The sequence below is a fragment of the Symphalangus syndactylus genome, chromosome 11 (assembly GCF_028878055.3).
Source record: "Symphalangus syndactylus isolate Jambi chromosome 11, NHGRI_mSymSyn1-v2.1_pri, whole genome shotgun sequence".
In the NCBI taxonomy this organism is placed as follows: Eukaryota; Metazoa; Chordata; class Mammalia; order Primates; family Hylobatidae; genus Symphalangus; species Symphalangus syndactylus.
In genome coordinates, this window is record NC_072433.2 from 18009585 (window position 1) to 18026870 (window position 17286).

A 17286-nucleotide genomic window follows, 5' to 3' on the forward strand; every position below is an offset into this window, starting at 1 on the left:
GCAGTGACTCTCTCGTCCAACATTGGACAGTGGCCAAGTAAACATCAGACTAGCACCCTCCCAGTGCTCCCCCTCCTTGGGGCCACTGTATCCTCTTCTGTAAGATGGTTCCACTAGCTTTCCAATAAGGTTCCTACCAGCATTCCAGGCATGACAAGTCTGGGGAAGGGTCCTAAGACCACTGCCTCACCCTCTCCAGCCTCCTCCTGGCTCTCCCAGACATTCTGCCCCTGGGTACAGCCACAGGGCCTGAAGCTTTGACCAGCTGAGTGAGACCTGTGCCCAGATAAATTGGCCCCAGGCAGTGGCTGCCCACACTGGGAGGGTGAGTGGGTGGGGCCCTGCCAGTTGGGGCTCCCTGGCAAGGGAGGTGGCCTGGTGGTGGATGGGTGTGCGTGCAGAGGTCAGCTGAGCCCCACCAATGCGGGGCGTCCTCTGGGAGCAGCTATTTTTAAGTCCCAGGCTTTCATGTGGCCAAATGATGTGGAGTTTACAAAGCATCAGTAATGCGTTTCAGATGGCGGCCCAGCAGGCCAGGAGGCTGGGCCCGCTGCCACCAGAGCCAGGTCAGAGTTAGTCAGAATCCCTCGGCCTAGACTCCCATCACCTGTCCCTCCCTCCCCATGACCCCTTCTTGCCTGGTGGGGAGGCTGGCTCTGGAGCAATGCTTGCAAGGAGCTGCCCAGCAGACCCCGGCTGGGGCCCACCCAGCACACAGGCCTCTCCATGGCCAGGGATTCCCACCCTATTTAAGAAACTGAGACCTAGAGAGGTTCACAGATTTGCGTGAGGTCACACAGCGGGGGAAGGGATGGCTTCCTTCCCATCACAGCTCCTTGCCCTCATGGGAAAACTGGGTTTCCTGGGAGGGGGTGATTTGCCACCACTGGCACCCAAACCAGCTCAGACATGGTGAAGTGGGGGCAACCCTAACCGTGTAAACCCCCCAAAGTCCACACCCACTGTTCCCTGGGGCCACGTCCTGCCCATCCACGCCTGGAGCCTCTGCCGCACGCTCATCATTTGGAAGCACATAGTGTGGGGCCCAGACAGCTTTCCTGTCCTTGAAGAGCAAGCTGGTGGTTTTAATGAGGGGCAGGGCAGGGGGGTTAGGAGGAAGCTTATTTGGCAGAGTGTCTGCTCCTCTGATCTCCAGGGAGTTCTAGCTGTGGAGTTGGGGCTGTGGAATGAGGGCTATGTGTCCCCAGGCTTGTTCTGGCTCTAGGATAGTCTGCTAGCAGAGCCCAGGCAGGTGACCTCCTCCCAGGAGAGGGCCAGACGCAGGCTCACCCCAGCTATACCCCAGGCCAGAGTCCCTATCCAGCAAGGGACAGAGCCCCTCTACTCCCTGGGGAACTGGCCAAGAGGAGCTCCATGTTCCAGCAGAAAGCAGGGGAAGGGGGAACCCTCTGAGGAGGACAAGCCCACCCAGGCTGTAGACAGCTTGTGTGCAGCAGCAGAAGCGGGCCACACATTTTTAAGGGAGGAAGGCCGTTTCCCAGGTCCAGACCCCAAGCATGACAGGTCTGCGAAACAGGGCAGCAAACTGCCTGAACCAAGAAGCTGACAATGTCCTGGTTTCTCAGAGATGTCCACCCTCCACCCCTGCCAAAGCCCCTGGGACCTTGGAGCTCTGCTAGAGACAGAGCTGGTCAGAGATGCTCTCCACACCCTGGCTGAGTCACCAATGGGCCTTGGGACCTGACCCAGCCACTGACCTCTGGGGTAGAGTTCCCCTCAGTAATCGGGGCCAGACCCTAGGATCCCGAACCCCAAGAAAGCATGAGAGTCAAATGGAAGGATGGGAAAATGGAAACTTCTCACCTCTGAGGTACCCCTGCCTTGCACTGCCCAACACCCTTGGGTCTTCTCCACCCAAAGCCTACCCCTCCCTTGGCTCTGCTCGAGTTTGTCCCACGATCCGCATGCCTCCTAGCAGCTGGCTCTCCCCGCCTTTGTCCGCCATGTCCAATTCACACCATCTGCGGTGGGTACCACCTTGCCCCTACCATGATGCCAACATGCTGCATGTGCCCATCAGCCTCTCCCAGGCTCCGGAACCAGCGCTGCCCCAGCACCAAGGTCACAGGCTGGGACCTTCTTCTCCAGCCTCACCACACATCCCTCATAGACCCTGGGCCTCTGTCTTCCCCTTTGCTAATGGAGCATGCCAGCCTCTGCCTCTCTCCTCCTTTGTTCCAGTGGGGCCCCCACCCAGAGTGTTCTCCCCCTCTCACCTGTGCAGGTCCCTCTCTCAGGAGCCTCCCCTGCTGCCCCCACTGGCCTCTCCCTCCTCTGTGCCCTTTTTCCAACTCCAGCAGAACCTCAGAGCTGACTTAAAGGCTCCCAGCGAAAGTCTCTTTGTCTCCCAGGACTGAGCTCTGGAAGGGCAGAGGGAGCCCGCCACATGCTGAGCCAGGCGAAGTATAGAGAAGGGGCTCAGTCGGGGTGTGGACCCAAGATTACAGCAGAGAATGTGTAGTCTATCGACAGGCTGAGGGCCCAAGGGTAGGGTAGGCCAGAGGGCACTGCCCCGGGGGAGCTGGGAAAGGAAAGTGCAGCCAAGGCCCCAGTCCCACCTCAGCTTTTGGAGCACTCACACTCCTGGTAAAGGCCTTCCCTCTACCACCGCTGCCACTCAGGAGGCACCTACTGTGTGCTGGGTGTTTCACATACACTGTCTCTTTCCATTCCACACTGACCCATACAGGTGAGAACCCTCGTTATCCTCAGTTTTAGATAAGGAAACTAAGGCCCAGAGGGCTAAGTAACTCACCCAGGGCCACCCAGCCAAAGAATGGCAGATACAGTGTCAGAGGGTGCATCGTGCAGACTCAACGCCTTCCCTCTGACCACTCCTCCAAGGGGCCTTGGATAAGTCCCTTCCCTGATCTGGCCTCCCTGTCCCCACCTGCAGCAGGAGGATCTGTGCACTGTACCATTGGGGGTGGGGGCCCCTGTGACCTGATAAAACACCTGTTTCCTCCACCGGAGGCTTGTTTGTACACAGCAGCAGGAAGCACTAGTCACAAGGTGTGAGGGGTGTGACTGTATGGCTTTGGGACCACAACAGCCTGCGGAGGCTCAGGGGGGCTGCGGCTTGCCTTGCACCTCCAGGAGGCTCTGGGCCCACCCTGACCCGCCTGACCTCAGCAGTTATGCGACTTTAAACCAGCACCCCCGGAGCCCTGCTTAAGCTCAGCTAAACCTCCCTCCTTGGAGGGGCTGGGGATGGGGTATGGTCTCCAGAGATCCAGAAAGGGGGCCACCCTCATCTGCTTCAGCCCCACTCACTTGAGTCTCAGAGTAGCTGAGGAGGTGGCAGTGCTGGTATGAATATTCCCGTGTGCTGCTGTGGAAACTGGCTTGGTGGAACCTGGTAGAGCTGGGGGAAGGATCCCAGGTTTCAGCAACCAATCCAGGGCTCTTTGCCAGCCCTGGGCCTTGGGAAGGTCTTTTCTACCCTGCTGAGCTAGTACTCACCCTGAGTTTCCAGAGGAGGGGCAAGCCGCCCTAAATTCCCAGCCATCCCTCCCTGACCCCAGGACAGGGTGGTGCAGGAAGCCTGGCTCTAACCAGGGGTCTTCAGGATCGGCCCCCTTCATGGTGCTCTCCTGGCTTTGAAAGGCATCAAGGCTTTGAGGGAGCCACCCTCAAAGTCCCATCTTGGAAGCATCGGAGAAGGGGCTGCAGATTTTCCAAATGTGATAGCCAATACTATGCAGCCTTCCAAAGAAAGAAAGGTAATTCAAAATAGCTCACAGTCGCACTGCCCACCACAAACCTATTCAGTGCAGAGCAACAAAGGCAGGACTCCGTATCAGCTGTGCTGAGCCACTGTAAGCATGGGACACTCACAGCTCAGAACGTACAGCGCACTGGGGCACCAGGGACGCAAAACACCTCGACTCTTCCTGCCTCTTGACCCCATAATTCTGTTTGGGTATTATGCTTCAGGAAAATAGTCAAGGTGGAAACGAAAAAGTGATGTGTACAGAACATCGTTCACATTGGGAAAGAAGGCGGCCCGGGAGCAAGCCAGAGCCAGAGCCACAGGGGAGGGTGCAAGGAGGCTGCCCACACCTGCGGCATCGTGGCAAGGATGAGGGGCACGCGCAGGGTGGCCACGGCTTCCCAGGCTGATGGCCATGAGGGTTTTTTGCATTTTTGTTTTTTTTTTTTTTGAGGAGTCTGGCTCTGTTGCCCAGGCTGGAGTGCAGTGGCGTGATCTTGGCTCACTGCAATCTCCACCTCCTGGGTTCAAGCGATTCTCCTGCCTTAGCCTCCTGAGTAGAGTAGCTGGGATTACAGGCGTGAGCCACTATGCCCGGCTGATTTTTTTAGTAGAGACCAGGTTTCACCATGTTGGCCAGGCTGGTCTTGAACTCCTAACCTCAAGTGATCCACCCACCTTGACCTCCCAAAGTGCTGGGATTATAGGCATGAGCCACCGCACCCAGCCAATCTTTTTTTTTTTTTTGAAACAAAACAGCTTAAGCTTCTAACATCTCATGTAAAGGACTTCTACGTGACTGAGGAAGGGGAGTCTCTTTCAGGTCAATCTTTGGGGTGGTAGGAGAGAATTCTGAGGAAGGAGTGAGTGGCTGTGGCTCCCTGCCTGGCCCCAGGGATAGCACTTTCCCCTCCTAAGAATCCTGGGTCAGGCAGGGCAGTGAGTAGGGGGCCTGTACCCCTGAGTCCCCAGTCCCAGGGTTCAGACCTCCAGACCCCTCCGTGCCCAAGTCCACGTGGGGCCCAGAACTGAGCCACCACTGGCCCCAAGGGAGCCAGGCCAGCAAGGGACAAGGGTTCAGTCATGGCTGACTCCCCCTGGCCAGGCCGCACTGGCACCTCCCTGGGCCCCTCCCTGGTACTGCTGCTGGTCCTCACTCCAAATCTGGGAGGAGGGCTCACCCCTCCCATTATGCAGAGGAGGAAACAAACAGCTGGGCTTTCTTAGGGTTAAGCATGGTGAGTGCATGGTAAAGCAGTGCCAACCATTTGAGCCCGAAGAGTTGCCAGGGCGGGCAAGGCAGCTGGGGCCGAGGGATGAGGAGGGTCCTACTGGGAATGGTCAGAGGAGGCTCCCCGAGGCGGAGACATCTGAATTGAGCCCTGAGTGAGGAATGAGAAGGTGGCAGCTATGTACAGGGCTAGGGAAGAGACTTCCGAGCGGAGGGAAGCAGTGCAAGAGTCCTGGAGTGGAAAGAAGTTGCTGGCTGTAAGACCCCCTAGGACAGGGAGGGGACTGCTGTCGGGGAGACAGCAAGAGGCTGGTGCAGGTGATGAGGGGCGGCTGGCAGGGGCCACCCAGGCACTCAGCTGTGATGAGTGGCTTGGACTTCAAGAGCAATGGGAAGCTAATGCGGGGTTTAATCAGGTGAGAGATGTGATCTGATTCTGTTTTTAAAGGACCCCTTTGGCTGCTATGTGAAGCCTGGACTGTGGGTTAGGATGGGGGTTAGGGGGTGAGGGAGGGGTCCCCTGGAGGCTGTCGCTGCTGTCTGGGTGAGAGATGGCGATGACTGGGGCTTCGGGTGCTGACTGCAGAGAAGTGGGGAGGTTTGGGATGTGTTCAGAGGGAAGCCTGGGGCCTGCCAGTCCCTCCTCTGTCTTCATCTGTTGGACATCCTGTGGCCTTCAGAGTGCTGCTCAGTGGGTCCTCCCTCACAGCCAGGGCTGGGGCTGGCTCTGCCCGGGACACCTCAGTGACAGCGCTCCTCTCGCCAGCTCTGCTTCAGGTCTCTTATCTGTCTCCTCGGCTCACCCGGGCACTCCCGGGGTAGAGCCTGGTTCCAGTCTGGGGGCCCAGTACCTGGTACCAAGCTTGGTGCCAAATTCCCTCCTAATAGGCTTCACTCCAACCAGGGCTGGTGCTCAACACCAATAACTAACACTTCCCAGCAAAGCCCACGGCTCACTCTGGGGCGTGTGGAGACCAGTGGGTGCTCCTGCACCTACTCATCTCTGCAAAGCTCCTCGGACAGGCTGGCCGTGCATCAGCAGCACTTCCTTCCTCTGCTGGAGCCTTGCTCATACCCTCACCTCCTGCTCCCCCAGGCACGCTCTGGACCTGCCGGGAGCCCCAACATGAGGCCACTGCCTCCGTGAGGCTCCTTCTGCTGGACCTGACACCTGACGCCTGACCCCCTGGCTTGGGGCATCCCCAGGCACCTGGACAACTGTGGAGATCAGGGACAGGGACACATGGCCCCAAGTCTGCAACAGCCAAAGGCCTTGGCCTTTTTATTTAAATTGAGATGTAATTCACATATCATAAAATACACCGTTTTAAAGGGTATATAATTCAGTGGCTTTTAGTATATTCATAAGATTGTGCAGCTGCCACCACGATCTAATTCCAGAACCTATTCATCACCCCAGAAAGTATCCCCATACCCATTAGCAGTCGCTTGCTGGGCCCCTCTTCCGTCAGCCCCTGTCAAGCACTAATCCTCTTTCTGTCTCTATGGATGTGTCTATTCTGGATATTTCATCAAAATGGCAAAAGGCTCGGCATCTGTCTAAGCTACAGACTCCAAGTGGAGCTCACAGAAGAAGCCACAGCTCAACGCGGCCTCATATCAATTTTAGATATGACAAGACTGACTACACTGAGTTTGAGCCTGAGTTTGCCTAAGGAATGATGCCTTACTCATCCCAGAATCCCCCCAAAGTACAGCCTAAGATCAGCTCACTATCTCCCCACTCACCACCTCCACCTACTCTCAGGTCTCAGAGCAGAGCAGAGCAAACAAAACCAAACCAAAGTCCAGGCAACACAGTGAGACCCATCGCTACAGAAACAAAAACAAACTTAGCCGGGCATTGTAGTTCGTACCTGGAGTCCCAGCTACTCAGGAGGCTGAGATGGGAGGATCGCTTGAGCCCAGGAGTTTGAGGCTGCAGTGAGCCAAGATCACACCACTGCACTCCAGCCTGGGCAACAGAGTGAGACCTTGTCTCTAAAAAAACACAAACACAAAACAAAACAAAAAAACCCTGGTTACTGGTCTAGGCCAGTAACTGCCTGCAAGCCTACATTAGGTGCCTGACAGTGTTCATGGAATAAACTTTGACCTAATTTTTTCTTCCTCAAACAAGCTTAAAAGAAGCCAACTACCAAAAAGAAGGAATCTTTTTGGAAGAAAAAAAAAATGTGTCCCGTGGCAGTTGGCTGTGGGGTGGTCATTCAGCCTATTGCTCCCGGCAAGGTTCGAGCTGACCTGTTTTGAGGTCTCTAACACAGCAGCCACATGGGCATCCCACCCACACATGGGCAGAGCAGGTCCCTGGTATAGGCTTTCCCTGCTCTCGAGGGAGGTGCAATGACTGGCCTCAAGCCTCTCAGCATTAGTGTTGACCACATGGGTGCCCTCAGAGAGGGTCGGGCAAAGGGCAAGGGGGCCTGGATCTAAGGCCTGTGGCAGGGCCCGAGCAGCAAGCTGTCTGTCCTTTAAAGATGGGCTTGGGAAAGTGACCAGCTTTGGAAAAATCTTCCAAAGGCAGTTTTTCCTCAAGGCCCTTGCAAGGGGCTCCTGACCCAAGATAAGATCATTCCTGGTTCCAGACACATGAACCTTGAATCCAGTGATAAATATGCTTTTAAAATGTGGGAGTGGATTCACTTTGCTTGGTAAAACCCAACCACATTTTCAATGCCCACACGTCTTCAGGTAATGCAAGCAAATACTCTGACTTGCTATGTGTTTATAACTGGCAGGTTTGCTTAAAAGAGGTTCTCCTACATTCACATACACCTTCCTCACCCAGTGTCACTCCAACTTACACCTCTGCCTCTGTCCTTTTCTGCAGCCCCACAGAGCAGCTGAGGCCAGGGCACAGAAAGCCAGTGTCAGAGCCCATCCTTCTCCTCCTCCTGTGTGCCCAGAAGCCAGACAGTGGGGACTGTGGCTGCGTGGGGAGAAGGGCAAGGGGATTTGTACCTACAGGAGCAGGTGCGATACATAGAAATGTATCTGCTGTAGCTTGAGAAAGACTGAAAGGTGAAAAATAAATGACCCAGGCCAGTGGTGATGTACCTCCCCCACTGTCCTGTTAGAGCCTACTCTTGACCCATGTGGGCCAAAGGACACCAAATGGTCCCATCACCCACACCCTGACAGCAGAACGAGGCCCTCCCTGCTCCAGATACTCTCCCAGCACTTGCCCACACCACGAGATGACCTCCGAAAGGAGGCCTTTTCCCTGTGCTGCTGTGGAGCCCCGGGAGGCTGGAGTAGAGCCTTGGGCCTAGGCCTTTTGTCTAATCATGGTTCCACGGTGACCCCAGCCCCTATGCAAGTGGCTCACCTGTTGGAAGTTTGGCACTGGTGGGTTATGTCAACCTGGTCCCAGATCTAATGGTTTACATCTTGTAGGGATCCAAAATGCATCTTTGTTAAGCATGGGCCCACACAGGGTGAGTTCTCTGGATATAGTCACTGCATCAGCGGGGGAATGCTGGGGGGCACACCCCCCATCTCACAGACTTGGAATGAAGTGAACCACCTCATATACCAAGCCACCCCAGAGCAGAAAGTCAGATACAGAGACTACTCAGAAAACATGCTCATTTTACAGATGAGGAAATAGGGGCCCAAAGGGCAAGGAGCTCATTTCTAGAGCTGGCCATACAACAGGTTTTCCAGCCTGGGCTTCTGGAAAGAAGCCTGTATGTCTTCTCATTGCCACCAGCTTGGCATGCAGCAGCTCTCAGAACCACCCTCTTCACTCGTGGTCTGAAACAGCCTAGCAGTTACTCTCCTCCCTCTGGTGACCCCACCGTAGCCATGTGAGCCTCCAGCCTGCCAGCCCCACCTGCACTGGGCTTACATTCACACCCAACACTCGCTTACCACAGTCCCCCAAACCTTCCACGTACCTTCACCCCAACTTGGACCAACTGAGAAGAGCGTGAAACACGAATAGGAATTTCTTTAAAAGCGCAGCTGTACTGCTCTAAAGCACTCAGAATAGGCTCTTCACACTTTAGGTCATCTGTACCAATGGGCATGGTTTGTAAAGATCATGAAATCTTTTCAAAGTACTGGGACTTAAAAATATTTAATTCACGAATTCATTAAACTGGTCCCTTCTCAACATCACTGATTTGTAGCACCTTTGCCAACCCTTCCTGGTGTGTCTGAGACCAAGCCAGTTTCCTAAGAACCCACTTTCCACACATGGTGTTCAGGGTCCTTCTTTGGCAAAGGTACACTCACGCCCGTAAGGACACAGCCAACCAAACACAGCACGTTTCTCCTGCACAACCAGGGTACCTGAACAGATCAGCTTTCCTGCCCATTCCTCCAAGCGCCAAGGAGGCTCAGGGTTTCCTGGGCTAGTTAGAAAGTTAATTGCAAAGCTCTGAGCTCAGATCAGAGCAGCGAGGAGCAAGGGTGGTCTCGGCTCAAAAGTTCTCTAAGAAGACCCCACCCTGGCATCACCCAGCACCAGGACAGAGCCTGCACCTGCTTATGAGCAAGCTGGGAAGACAAAAGCCAAGAGCCAGAGAGCAGGGGGGTGCCCCAGGGCGGCCCCTCCTTCCTTCAGCAAAGCTCTCCTTTTGGTTCAGATCCCACTGGGTGTGCATGGGAAAAAAGACCAGCACAGGAGTCTCGTCTATTTTGTTCCAGGCAGAAGTCTCTTGCCAGTGCCTCACCTACCTGGTCAAGGAGGCTGCAAGCACAGGTTGGCACTGGCTGCGGGGTCCACTTACCAGCGGGGGCTGCGGCTGGGGGTGCTGCCCTGCTCCCGAGGCGGGTGGGTAGTGCATGAGCAGATTGAAGGCGGAGTAGACGGTCTCTTTGTACATGCCGCTGGTGCACTCCGGGGCCTTCAGGCCTGGAAAAACCACAGCTGGGTCAGACACACCAGCCCTGGCAGCGGCTGGGACTGAAGGCTGTCTGCTCTTGAGAGAAAAAGAATTGCCAAGGGGTCCCCTGCAAGTTCCTGACTTGGGAAGGAACGGGCTGGGAGTATCCGCAGTGCCAAGTTTTAGGGGAAGGACCTGGCGTGCAGGCCTCCCGGAGGTGGCCCCTACTTGGCCTCCCACCCCCCGCCCTCCAACCAAGAAACCTTGGCCAATTCTGTCTCCTGAAGACGGCAGATTAGTCAGTCACCTGGGCAGGAGGGGAGGCGGGGATGGCGGGGGTCTGTTTACTCCTATAAAGGTCAGGGCACCGGAAGTGACTCGACCCGGCGGCGCCCGGGAAGCCCGCCCCCCACTCCCCACCCCTGGGTTCTGCCGCCTCCTGAGCTGCGGTGGGGGAGGTACCCGGCTCCCCGCGGTCCTCGGCGTCCCCGTCCCACCAAGGCCAGGGCCTGAGCGCGAGGAAGGGAAGCCGGGCCGGGCAGAAACTCACCGTCCTCCAGGGGCTCTGGAAGTTTGTCCGGGAAGAGTCTCTGCGCAGCGTGTTCCCGCCCGAGAGCCTGGAGGGAGAACCGGAGGGGAATGAGGGGCGGTGGGACCGCGGGGGTCGGGGCCGACGCCGGGGCAGGGACGCTCTGCGCGCTGGAGACCCCGAGGGCCGCACGCAGGTGGGGCGGCGGGGCGCGGCGACCGCAGGGGAGCAGCCGGCGCCGGCGGGGGCTCACCTCGGCCCCGACCTCGGCCTCGCCGCGGGCCCCAGCGCCGGCCCCCGGGACCCCCGGGATCCCTGCGCCGCCGGCCGCGCCCTCGGACTCGTTCACGAGCGACGACTTGAGCTCGGCCAGGTCGCGCTCGGGACCGGCGGCGCTGTCGCGGCTCTTGTCGTCCTGCTCCTCGCCCTCATCCTGGAAGGCCAGCAGCTCGTCCGGCGCGCCGAGGTCGTCGCCGCCGCCCGCGCCGCCCCCGCCGGAGTCCAGCTGCGGCATGGTGCCCTCCGCCCGCCGGGGCGCGGGGCGCTGGGCGCCGGGAGTGCGGGGCGCGGAGCCGGCCCGGGGGGCGGCGAGCCCGGAGTCCGAACCTCCGAACCCAGATCGCGGCGGGCGGAGCGCGGGCTGACTCCGCCTGGGCGGGCTGCAGGCGCGGGCTAGGGCGCGGGGCAGAGCGGCTCCGGGAGCTGGCGGGTCCGAACATCAAAGGCGCCGCCGGCCGAGTGCTGGGGGCGGGCCCGGCCGGGGGCGGGACACAGGCCCGCCCCGCCCCTCCTCTCCCGGGAGAGGCCGGGACGCGCCTACTCGGCATAGCCTTAAAGGGCTCGCTCTCCCGGAGTGCACCCCGAGCGAGACTTTGGACAAGCCTGAGAATGATCACCCTTCACCCGAAACGCAGAGACTCTAAAGGGAACTCCTGACCCCGCTTACTCACCTACAACCAGATATTCCCCCTGCTTCCTGCGCCCAGTTTTCTCCTCCGGCTGTGGAGGGCGGGGGTCCCCTAGGCCCTTGGGACTTGGGCGTGGCTTACCATCGCAGCCGTGGTGTGAACTGTATCGTGCCCAGGCTCCAGTGCGCCCTGTGCTTTGAACTGGGGGCTTCCTAGGGCTTGAGGCTGTGCTCGTACCCCAGGGAACCGGCAGCGTTGGGACTCCGCGGCGCTGTCGCGGCTCTTGCCCCATCCTCCATCCCTGTGCCAATCAGGGACTTCCTTCTAGGCCGCCTGCATACAGCGCGAACACAAGCATACCCCCCTTCGCACATTTATGGCGCTCCTGTTACATGCAGAGCTTATACATCACACATCTGTGACGGGCCCCTCAGCCAGGCGACGGCTCCGAGCCGCGAACACAGCCAAGAGCACCGGACCTCAGCCGATCCTCCAAGTCCCAGCCCCTACGACTCTCCCAACTCGGTTCCGTGACTAGAACCTGCAGCCCGGAGACTCGGAACTTTGGGCAGCCACGTGGGCGCGGGATTCCGACGTGGGTCCCTCGTCCACAGCAACAACCCTAGAAGTCGCATTTAGGGAGCCATGACTCTGAAGTTGACCCTGGCCTGACTAACCCTCTAACCCTCGCTCGATCCAGGCTGAACATCTAGATTTGCGGAGCGCGGGAAAGTGCCTGGATTCCAGCGCATCTGTATGGCACCCGGGTCTGCGTCCACGCGGGCCTCCACGGCACGCTTGGCCTGGCTCAGCCACTGCATCTACAAAAGACGCCGGTCCTTTGGATCGCGATGCATTCAACAGCAGCCCCCCTTGCAGGTTTCTGTGCTGGATTCACTGTAGACGCTCACGCCTCTGCTGAGAGCAGTTGGAACAGAGGGTGTTTGGGGGAGGGCCGGGTATTGGACGCCTCTCCCGCTGAGGGCCCCACAGGACCCCTGGCAGCGGTGCAAAGCCGGGCCGGAAGACAGCCGTGCCTCCCTCCGGGTCCAGGCCCGGCGTGGCTGGCTGCGGATCAAAGAGCTAGGGCATGCTTCCCTGTGTTCAGATCCTATCTGTGCCCGCCCAGCGGGGTGCCTCGGACATCAGCTCCCACACCCCCCTCCCCCGACACCTCCGGGCTAGGGTGCCCACTTTTCCTCCTTTCCCCAGGCTAGGGCTGGGGGGTGGCATGGGCACGAGTGCTCAGCTTGGTGATGGAGTTGAGGGGGACCCTGCCCATTAGGTCTTCCCAGCCTCCTCCCAGGGTGGGCTTGCCGCTCAGTCTCGCCTTATCTGCTCCTGATTGGCGGGGAAGGTGGGGCTCGGCCCTGCCCGGAGGGGAGAGGTACAGGGACAGGAGTTCAGAGCCTCCGCCACCTCAGCTCTTCAGGTTATAGGTAGGGTCTGGCTTGGGCTGAGCCTCCTCTGGGACAGCTGAAAGGGAATCCGGATCTGCCCAACCCAATGGCTTTAGGGGTCCTCATGTGTTTGTAGGGAACCCTGGTTCAGCAGGAACCTCCTCCAGAATAGCTGTCCCCAGACCCATGAGTTCCCCCAACACAGATCAGTGGAGGCTGAAGTGTTCTCCAGTCCCTGGCGAAAGGAGAAAAGTCAGAACAACAGTGAGGTTCTTTTTGTTTTGTTTTGTTTTGTTTTGTTTTCTCAATAAGGTTAAAACTTTCCAGCTTCGTATTAGCCTTTAATCAAGGATTATGCCCTTACTGCTTTATTGGTGTGGAAACATCCTTTCTTTACTAAAATGGTGGTGGGACAAGTGTTTTTTTTCGTGTCTTTATTTGGTGAAAGAACATAAGGAACATTTTTTCCCCATCTGTTAACTCCCCCACCCTCAAGTTTCTTTGGACATTTTATAGTCTGGAAACAACTGTCCCATGGGGTCATAGCTCCAACTCCCCACCCTGCTGGCTGGAACCAGAGGAGAGGGTGGGTGAGTAGGGAGAGTGGGACTGTGAGGAGGAGTGAGGGAGAGAAGGGCTGAGTCACAGGCATCCACAGCCACACTGAAATCAGTCTGAAGACTTGCTAAGGGATCATCTACTGTGTACCTAGCCCTGGCTTGGGCTGTGGAGAGGGAAGGGCTAGAGGTGTCTGCCTTCCAGGAGCCATTGGCTGCTTTGAGAAGCTGAAGAGTTATTAGAGCCGATTTAGGTGCTAGAGTAGTCTACACAGATAATGGACAGAAAGAGCTCAGATATGGTGAGATCAACGTGGACTAGAGTAGTCAGGGTAGCTTCCTGAAGGAGGTAGATTTCATGTGGGCCTGGATGGCTTAGGAGGGTTTGGAAAGCTGAAAAGGAACAAGAGCTCTGATTTGTTCCCCAGAAGTTGGTGCAGCCCCACAGGAGCCCCTGGTCTAGTCAGCACTGATTCCTTCACCATCATCTACACAATGACCAACCTCATATAATGAGTGATTACTATGTGCCAGGCATCCTGTCAAGAGCTTCACACACATTATCTCTATTTAATCATTACACCAACCCTGTGACATAGGGACTCGTATCCCCATTTGACTAATGAGGAAACTGAAGCTCAGAGAGGTTAAGTCACCTAAGTTCTCACAGCTTGAAAATGAAGGTGTCAGAATTTGAAACCCACGAAGTCTGACTCCTGAGCCCACATCCTAACTATCACACTCTAGTGTTCCATTATAAAATTCCAGAGGGAGTCCTTATTTGCTTTGTGGTCTTGGCAGACAAATGCTGACAAATGAGCTGTCACTAATCTGGAGCCCTGACTTTCTGGGTGGCTCATGTTGCATGAAGGGGGCCATCAACAGGATTAGGGAATCATCTTGGTGGTCTATATAGGGGGCCCAAGACCTTTGCTGGCAGAGAGGGCCTAGAATCTCTCCCTTGAGCCAGACAGATCTCAGTGTGTACCATCTCTCTCCTGAGCCCACCCAAGGCCACCTGTTCTGGGAATTGGCTCAGATCACATACAGAGATGATAGACACTGGGGTTCTTCCACAGGGTAGTGAGTACAATCTGCTGTGGTTGCCCCTGTGGAGGTGACCAGGGAGTTTCAGGACAAGGACCAGCTGCAAGGAGGCCCCAAAGTCTTCTGGATTCATCCAGACCAGGCCAGGGCTGGTGATTTAATAAGGCTTCATCTTCATGCAAATGAACTTGCACTACTCAGATGCTGGAAACAGGACTAAGTCAAGACTCCCAAGGCTTGAGGGTTGTTGGAGCAGAAGAGCTCCAGCTTTAGATTTGGGCAGTCTTTAGTTTCCATCTCTGCCCTGCCACTTACCAGCTGTGGGACCTCAGGCAAATTGCTGACCCTCTCTGAGCCTCAGTCTCCCCATAGCGGGCCTGCCCTGCTCTGTTGGAGTGCAGTCGAGATGAATCACTGTACCCTAGTGAAGAGCTTAGAACAGCAGCCTGGTGCATTCCAAGTGTCTAATGGGTGCTCTTGAACGAGATATTTTTCGGAAGTTGTTAGGCTAATTGGCTCTTCATGTAACGTCATGTAAATCATCTGAATGTTCTCATGGCCTGAGCCCATTAATCATGGCTAAAGCTGAAAATATACATTTCCTTTCCTTTTCTTTCAAGCTCCTTTAACATGAAAGGCCTGCGTGAACTCTCTGACCTTTTCTAACAGGGAGACCCTTGAAATGTGGCATTTCCAGCAAACGGCTCAAAGGAGCCCCAGATGGATTTAGTAAATTACAGCGAGGAGAGGTTGTGAGCGGCATCTCTTCCTGCTCACCAGCCCGCCTGGCATCCTGTTGGGGCTTGCCCAAAGCCGCCTGGAGGCTGGGCTGCTGGCTCTGGGCAGGAGCGCTTCCCATGGAGCATCCTCTCAGGGCAAAACCCGGCCACAGGTCCTAGAGGTAGACTGTGGTTTGTTACTAGAAACACAGTTTGCTTTCTGGAAACTCTGTGTAGTTTCGCTGTTTGTTGAGGCGTGTGTGTCCATGTGTGTGCATGTAGGTGGCTGTGACCTACAGAAAGGCAAGCACACACAATTGCTGGGATGCTGCTGCTCTGCATCAGGTACCAGACAGCTGCCCTTAAAATGAAGCAATGGGGCTTTGGGGTCAGTTCTTTCTTCATAAGGAAGGAAGGACTCTTCTGTGGGTTCTCCCCTCCAGCTCCATCCCTCGGACTTCTTATAATAACCAAGAATTGTTATTAAAATAAAGACAATAACGAAATTGGCAGTTCATATTTCCTGATAAAATCCTAAGGAAATTTGGCCAAATTGGCTTGAGAGGTGATGGGCAAATTATGAGAAGAGCTGCCCCAGAGCTTCACGGGGCTTGTTAGGGCTATTTCCCATGGGTTATTTTTCCCACATTGTGCCAGCCATTGTTCCTGATGAATGGGATTGTGGTTCCCTCACCAGAAGGAAACATTAGGCTTGAATTTCCCCAGGAAGGGGTCTAGAGTCAGAGACACCAAGGTGGTGACAGCAAAGGCAAACGTGGAGTGGCCACTGTGTGCCAGGTCCTAGGCTGCCAGGTGTACCAGTTGTCCAAGGGGTTGGGAGTGCCAGCCTATGTCCTAGTCCCTGACCCAACACTGGCTTGCTGAGTGAAGTCAAGTCAGTCCTCTGCCTTCTTTGGACCCAAATTCACCCGGAAGCTGCAGGTGCCTCTAAGTTCTTTTTTTTTTTTTTTTTTTTTTTGAGATGGAGCCTCGCTCTTATTGCCTAGGCTGGAGGGCAGTGGCACGATCTCGGCTCACTGCTACCTCTGCCTCCCAGGTTCAAGCAATTGTCCTGCCTCAGCCTACCCAGTAGCTGGGATTACAGGCGCCCGCCACCACGCTCAGCTAATTTTTGTATTTTTAGTAGAGATGGGGTTTCACCATGTTGGCCATGCTGGTCTCAAACTCCTGACCTCAGCTGATTCAACCGCCTCAGCCTCCCAAAGTGATGGGATTACAGGCGTGAGCCACCGTGCCCGGCCAGGTGCCTCTAAGTTCTAAGGATGCCATGAAGAGCTTATGGCCTTGAGACCAGAGGTGAGAGACAAGAGGCATCACAAATGCAGCAGAAGGTGGAGCACACCAAGGCCCGGTGTTCATGTGGGAGTCACCTGCAGCTTCACAGAGGAATGCGCCTGCACTAAATCCTATGCGGCCTGGTGAGACAGCCTCAGACACACTGAGAGAGGAATGTCTTATTGAGAAAGAACTATTCAATATCGCTTTTTGAGACAGGGCTATACAGGGCTTTGTTGCTTATCCCTAGGGCCTGGCACAGAACTGGCAACCTGCAGTGCTCAGAAGTTTTTGGATGGATGGCTGAACGGAAGGATGGATCATCCATAGCGGTGATCACTTAGAATCCAGGGAGTAGTTAGCAGGCCCCGTACCTGCCGTCAGGCAACTCACCATCTTGTGGAAGACATTAGGCGCAAAAGAGGCTCTGGGAGCCAGGGGTTCAGAAACCCTCCTGGCTGTTTTATGCATGTCATGGCACACAACATGGCAGTTAGGGAGGGCTTCCTGGAGGAAGGAGGTCCTAGGTCAGCCTAGGAGAGAAGAGGGATTAAAGAGGATGTGGCCTTTTCCAGGTGGGGCAGTAAGCCACCCTCTGGGTGATGGTAGACTTTGACCCCATAGGGTCCCTAGGACCTAGGTGAACTAGGTCCTGGGGGAGAGTTTGGCCATCCATTGAGCCTTGCCTAGAATGGCACCTTTTCATGTCTCAGTTCCTACAGTCCTCCAACCCCTGCCACCTGGGACAATTCCTCTAAGTATTCCCTCCCCAGGACACTGGCTCTCCCTGTCTGTCCCCTCTCCTAGAATAGACTACCTCCCAGTATATGACCCACTGCCTTGCATGGGGCTTCAAGACTTTCCTGGCTCAGTGCCCCAAGGAAAGCTCACCGTCTTATTCCATATTCACCCCTCTCCAGCCCAGGACAACAGGGGTAGTAGGGGAAGGAGCAACAGGATGTGGTGGGCAGGGTAAATTTGAAGAGGACCCATACCAGATCCTGTAGTCACTG

The 17286-nt window shown here is 56.1% G+C and overlaps 1 protein-coding gene across 13 annotated transcripts in view; it reads right to left on the reverse strand.

Moving 5' to 3' along the window:
• TCF7 (transcription factor 7) overlaps window positions 1–11090 on the reverse strand; it is a 33708-nt gene extending 22618 nt beyond the window's left edge. For 4 of the 13 annotated variants that reach the window (XM_055233392.2, XM_063611663.1, XM_063611658.1 and 1 more), the window contains exons 1-3: window positions 10600–11087; window positions 10368–10434; window positions 9722–9846 (exon numbers count right to left, since the gene is read on the reverse strand). In XM_055233392.2, the coding sequence (XP_055089367.2) occupies window positions 9722–9846; window positions 10368–10434; window positions 10600–10860 (453 nt within the window). In that variant the 5' untranslated portion in view covers window positions 10861–11087. Of the gene's footprint in view, window positions 1–9721; window positions 9847–10367; window positions 10435–10599 lie in introns of all 13 variants that reach the window. The other 9 variants (XM_063611665.1, XM_063611661.1, XM_063611660.1 and 6 more) reach the window with 5 other exon arrangements.
• Between the last annotated feature and the right edge of the window lie 6196 nt (window positions 11091–17286).